This window comes from Setaria italica, chromosome IV (assembly GCF_000263155.2).
Source record: "Setaria italica strain Yugu1 chromosome IV, Setaria_italica_v2.0, whole genome shotgun sequence".
In the NCBI taxonomy this organism is placed as follows: domain Eukaryota; kingdom Viridiplantae; phylum Streptophyta; class Magnoliopsida; order Poales; family Poaceae; genus Setaria; species Setaria italica.
In genome coordinates, this window is record NC_028453.1 from 12505631 (window position 1) to 12510903 (window position 5273).

General features: G+C 43.0%; 1 protein-coding gene across 1 annotated transcript; it reads left to right on the forward strand.

Annotated features, from left to right (window-relative positions):
- Positions 1-506: 506 nt before the first annotated feature.
- Positions 507-4791, forward strand: LOC101766363 (H/ACA ribonucleoprotein complex subunit 2-like protein). Its single transcript, XM_004965157.3, has 4 exons — positions 507-721; positions 806-875; positions 3019-3124; positions 4424-4791. Exons 1-4 carry the CDS (start codon positions 607-609, stop codon positions 4583-4585), a joined length of 453 nt encoding a protein of 150 aa, XP_004965214.1. The 5' UTR covers positions 507-606; the 3' UTR covers positions 4586-4791.
- The last annotated feature ends 482 nt before the right edge of the window (positions 4792-5273 follow it).

Consider the following 5273-nt stretch of genomic DNA (forward strand, 5'->3'; position numbering starts at 1 on the left):
GATTTGAATGAACTATTTGGGTTGTCTAAACAATACTACTGTAATTATTGCGAAAGATTCACCATGTGAATACAATATTCTTTTATTGTGAAAGTTCTTTATAATGCAGTAGTGATTTTGTAAATATTTGTTACCATACTATTGTAAAAAGGTTGAAAACCGTATCATACATTTAGGAAGGGGGTGAATGAAATGTCCCGTGCTTTCTTCACAAATCTGTCATTTTACTCCTTCCGTTTCAAAATGTAGGTCGTTTTAACTTCCTTAGCTGTATAGATTTTGCTATACACCTAGAAAAATTAAAAAACCTAAATTTTGGAACAGAGGTAGTATTACCTTTTTTATAGGTAATTTTTTGTCAGAAAATATTTATTCATATTTTTTTATTATGCAAACATCTCTTTTAGAGCACATGGCCCAAACTCCGGCTTTATGACAAATGGCCCCACGCATCGACCCCCGACCCTACAAACCAGCGACAGGCAGCGCCGCATAAACCCGGACCTCAAAACCCTCCCCAAAACCCTAGCCGCCGTTCCAACCAAAGCCCGCGAACTCCCAGCTCAGCGGCGGCGCCGGCGGCGAGGAGGGAATTGCAGTCTTGCGATGGGGAGCGACACGGAGGCGGAGAAGAAGAGGGCTCCGGTGGCCCTGGCCCCCATCGCGAAGCCGCTTGCGGGCAAGAAGCTCTGCAAGCGGACCCTCAAGCTCGTCCGCCGAGGTCTGTAAGATTCCTATGCTCCATTCGCCGTTGGTTTTGGACGATTTCCCATGCTTAGATGCGATTGTTTCAATTTCGTTGCAGCCTCTGAGGCCAAATGCTTGAAGCGAGGAGTCAAGGAGGTTGTCAAGAGTATTCGCCGGGGGAACAAGGGGTTCGTAATCTGTACCGCTTTTACTCTGTTCCTGGATTGTTTGTTCATCCATTTGCAGCCTTATGGTACATCATATGGAAATGAGAACTACCATTCAACATTCGCATTGATTTCACCCTTTTAGATTCGAAGATTATAACCAATTGTGACTCCAAGAAATAAATTGCAGTTTCGACTGCAAAATTATGAAACTCCCGGTTGGGACTTGAGAAGTGAGAACTTCATCAACAAAGATTCCGAAAGAAATTCATCGTTCTTTTGATGAAATTGGTTTTTCTACTGTGATTTAGTAGCTTCTAACTGGGAAACATACACTAATTTGGATTTTTTTAAAACCTTTCTTCTAGAATAAACTCTCAAATCGAAAATACCACAACAATTGGAATATTCAAATGATGAGTGGATAAGGGTTATGGATTTCCGATTAACTTTTTGAACTTTCATATCAAAACTGAGGACACATTATCCTAAAGAAAGCTGTGTTTTGAGGTTTGTTCAATGGGAATGAGGGTTTGTGGCTGTGATCGCTGCAGCAGACTTTTATGGTAACTTGGCAACAGTGCTTTTTCTTTGTTGGATAAGGAGCCATGCACATGTTTTTTTTTCTAATAAACCTTTTCTAAGCGATGGTAGGTTAGGGAGGATGGAGAGGCAATGTAGTCAGAGACACATGTTTTTTCCTTCTATGGGAGGAAGCGAAGAAGAGAATCAAATGAGGCAACACCTCACGCTGCAATGTTGCTTTGCATTAGGCCCACCTGTCAATCTCTTGACTTTGTGGAGACTCCTGCTCAAATAAGCTGACACTAGTTAGCATTTGTGTTTATCTGTCTAGCAATCCACTCTACTGTTAAGATAATCCGACAGTTGGAAGATGCTTTGGCACGAACAAGAAGTGAAAGATGCCCTGCAATCAGTCTTTTCTGACTAACTTAATAATGAAAAAAATTAGGTGGAGTACAGGATAGTACATATTATGAATAGGACTATGGATGCATCTTTCTTCCAGTTTTGGGCCAATATAGGAATCTGTGAATGGCCCCTGGTTCCTACTTACTCTATTTTGTTCTGTACTCTGGAATCTGGAGTGGTATTTGTTCCACCGGTTCGAAAACAGTGTTCCACTGTTCCCACTAGTTTGGGCTGGAATCTGCTAAGGCACCACGTGAATCCACCCAGTCACTGGGTCCATATGGCATCTCAGTTTCGAATCAGCCCAAGTGCCCAATGGGGTTTTTAAAATCGGTAACCGGTATGGGCAGGGTCATCCGCCTAGTAGTGATTAGACAGAAAAATCAGACTGATTATGCGGCAGGTAGAGCCACCTGTTTTTGCATACAGCCTCGTAGAGCTGTTTTCAAAGCTCTGGCCCAACCCATATTCTACAGCATTGGATCTGGTCATGACGAGGACACCTTTTTGCATTGTGGCTCTGAGCTCTAGCTGTTGCAGCCAACTTACAGGGAAAAGAAAAAAAAAGTGAAACTGGTAGCAAGCAGCACATTTACTTAGCCTACTGGATCTTGACATGCCTAGGATACTTGTATGGCTGTAGCTGATGCATTGTAAAAAGAATTAAAGAAAAAATGACATTTACTTAGCCTAACTCTACTTTGGTAAATACCTATAATTTCTCTTGTCAAATCTAACCAAGTAGTCACATCCATAGGTTTTCCAACATTAAATTGTTATTTATCTTAAGATATGGTGTCAAATTTGTAGATTATCCTCTTATGCAAAAAAAAAGAACTATGTTATTTACTACAAATACTAGTTTGTTAGTATCCAAGGCATATTTTTCAGTTATACAATCTACTAGTTAATCACGAGAGCTGTTCTCCTAGTTGGTGAGTTCACTGAGTAGTTAGCCCAATTGATGCGGTAGTTGCGTTACCTGGCTAATATTAGATTTACTAGGACTTGTCCCTTCACCTTCTGATGCCAAGCTTCATGATATTCTGTTGATCAACTTAACTTTTCCTAAAGGAAATAGTGTACCATTCTGTCTTGATATAAGTAAATTACTGTTTTGCATTGATGCATTGTTGTTTGCTCATTCTCAAATACCTAGTCTGAATAATTTATGTTACTTGTTTGTTGACGTTTTCATTAACTTTCCTGTGTGTTGCTTTGGTCTTTGTAGATTGTGCGTGATTGCTGGCAACATTTCTCCCATCGATGTAATAACTCATGTTCCGATACTCTGTGAAGAAGCCAGTATTCCATACGTATATGTTCCCTCAAAAGAGGTATGCTGCACTGAACCTGCAATGTTAAGCTTTAAATCCCTGTATTTGTTTTCAGCATGAGATAAAAGGTTGATGATTCACTCTGCTAGGACGTGGTAATCACAGTGTTGCACAAATATTCTTAAACCAAGTAGAACATGCTGTTTGAAACTAGAAGAAGAAGTGGTCTGCATTGTTTGGTTGGTATTTTACTTGTTGAAAATTCAGTGGGTGATGAAGAGTATCATCTTTGATTACCTACATGTATATTTTAGTTCGTATTTTACAGGAACTAGCTAGGAGAGGACTCTCATGTTCTCTACCCATCACATTGTTCAGTGTTTTTCTTCCCTTCTAGTTCTAGGCATCAAGACTGAATGAAAAGGAGAAGTTTGTTCTGTCAAAATTTAGGAATGAAAGATCATCCACCTAGTTGTCCACTCGAGATGATTGATTTGGTTGTGTTTGCAGCTACATGACCTTGTCCACCTTGCTGATACATGTCCTTAATTTTCATATTTTTTTCTCCATTAGTACTGATCATAGTTTTACCATACGGGATCATGAACTAACTAATTGCATCAATATGCTGTAATGATTCCGTTGGCTTATTATGGTTTCCATGAATCGCTGCATTTACCATTTGATTGATACCTAATGCGATAACAATGGGGAAGCAGAGATCTGTTCTTGAAATCAACTATTACAGTGAAAGGGCATCCTTGCTCCTTTCCCCTAACATCGATTTCCCCCTCTCCCGATGATCACCTCTTTTCTTGATCTGGAGTGATTCTTTGTTGTATATCTTATTTGTGTTTGGCTTAAAAAGAAGGCCTTTTGTCCAACCTGTTCTGGCATCTATCGATTATCCATGGTGGTACTAGCAGTCATTTTGTGTATACCAGATTTTTGACTGGTTGCAACTGTTTGAGCGGAATATACTAGGAAATTGAGTATCCAATGTCTTGGACAATGTTTTCTGGGTGTCCTGCTTCTACTTTCCTTGTTCCATGATACCCGAAGTCCATATAACAAGTGTATGTTGATGCAAAATGACAACCTGAGAAATTGGCATGTCAATAATTTTCCAGTCCACCTGGTACTGAAAGTTTTTATTCTAAAAAAACTATGTATGTTTTATTTGACATTTGGTACTAGGAATCACTGAAATGAGGAACAAGAGGCTGATACTAGCAATGGCCGATAATGTCGCATTTTCATGCTCCAGTCCTGATCAGCAGAAAAGGCTGATGGACGTAGTACACATTACAATCATGAGATCCTACTGATGCGTTTTGTTCCACCCCCTGTTCCCCACAGGATCTGGCGACCGCCGGCACCACCAAGAGACCTACCTGTTGCGTGCTGGTGATGACCAAGCCAGCCAAGGGGGAGCTGGAGGGCGAGGTCAAGGAGAAGCTCAAGACGGACTACGACCAGGTCACGTCTGAGGTCGCGGAGGTCACGTCGGCCATGTTCTAAGCAAACCCACGGGGCCAACAGAAGCGCCGGCGTCTTTTCACCGTGACTTGGCCCTGTCTGTAACTTTGTACAATGCCAGTGTGACCTATCAGATTATCACTCGCCTCGCTGGACGAACCGGTTACATATGTGCCTCTTTTTTATGAACTTGCTGAGTAAACCACCATTTTGGGAGGAAAATGCCAGATCCTAGCATACTAGCAGCATCTGTTTGCCTTTGTTTTTTTAGGTTAATACTACGCTGCAAATCTGCAGCCTTTGCAGTACTGTGCGTTCTGGCACAGGACAAAGCATACGTGCTGCCTGTGCCCCGACGCACGGATCGTGGATCATCCACTGTTGAGCGCCCAGTCCTGCACTCCTGCTTCTGCTGCGCAGGCTGAGAGGAGTCAGGAGAGGACGGTGGTGTGGGTGTGTGCGGAGGTGGCGCCCAGAAAGGAAGAAGTGGCAGCGTGGCTGATTGGGACTAGACGGCGCCCGTCCTGTGGCGTGGTCTATCCTATTTTGGCGTCGAGGCCACGGCCCGGCGAGCACCGAGCAGCAGCGCTCGGCTTGCCGCTCTCCCTCGTCTGCCGGCCTTGTCCGGGGGTGGCGCTGGCAGCCGCAAGGCGACGGCGGCAGGGCTCTACCGCTCTGATCATGGTCCAGCAGGCCAGGCCAGAGCTGGGGGCGTAGCTAACCCTGCAAA

What these genes read in the sequence shown, in the direction of transcription:
- LOC101766363 (XM_004965157.3), top strand. Translation starts at nt 607, where the DNA reads ATGGGGAGCGACACGGAGGCGGAGAAGAAGAGGGCTCCGGTGGCCCTG. An exon ending in CCTCAAGCTCGTCCGCCGAG is followed by an intron (nt 722 to 805) that starts GTCTGTAAGATT and finishes ATTTCGTTGCAG; the next exon opens with CCTCTGAGGCCAAATGCTTG. An exon ending in ATTCGCCGGGGGAACAAGGG is followed by an intron (nt 876 to 3,018) that starts GTTCGTAATCTG and finishes TGGTCTTTGTAG; the next exon opens with ATTGTGCGTGATTGCTGGCA.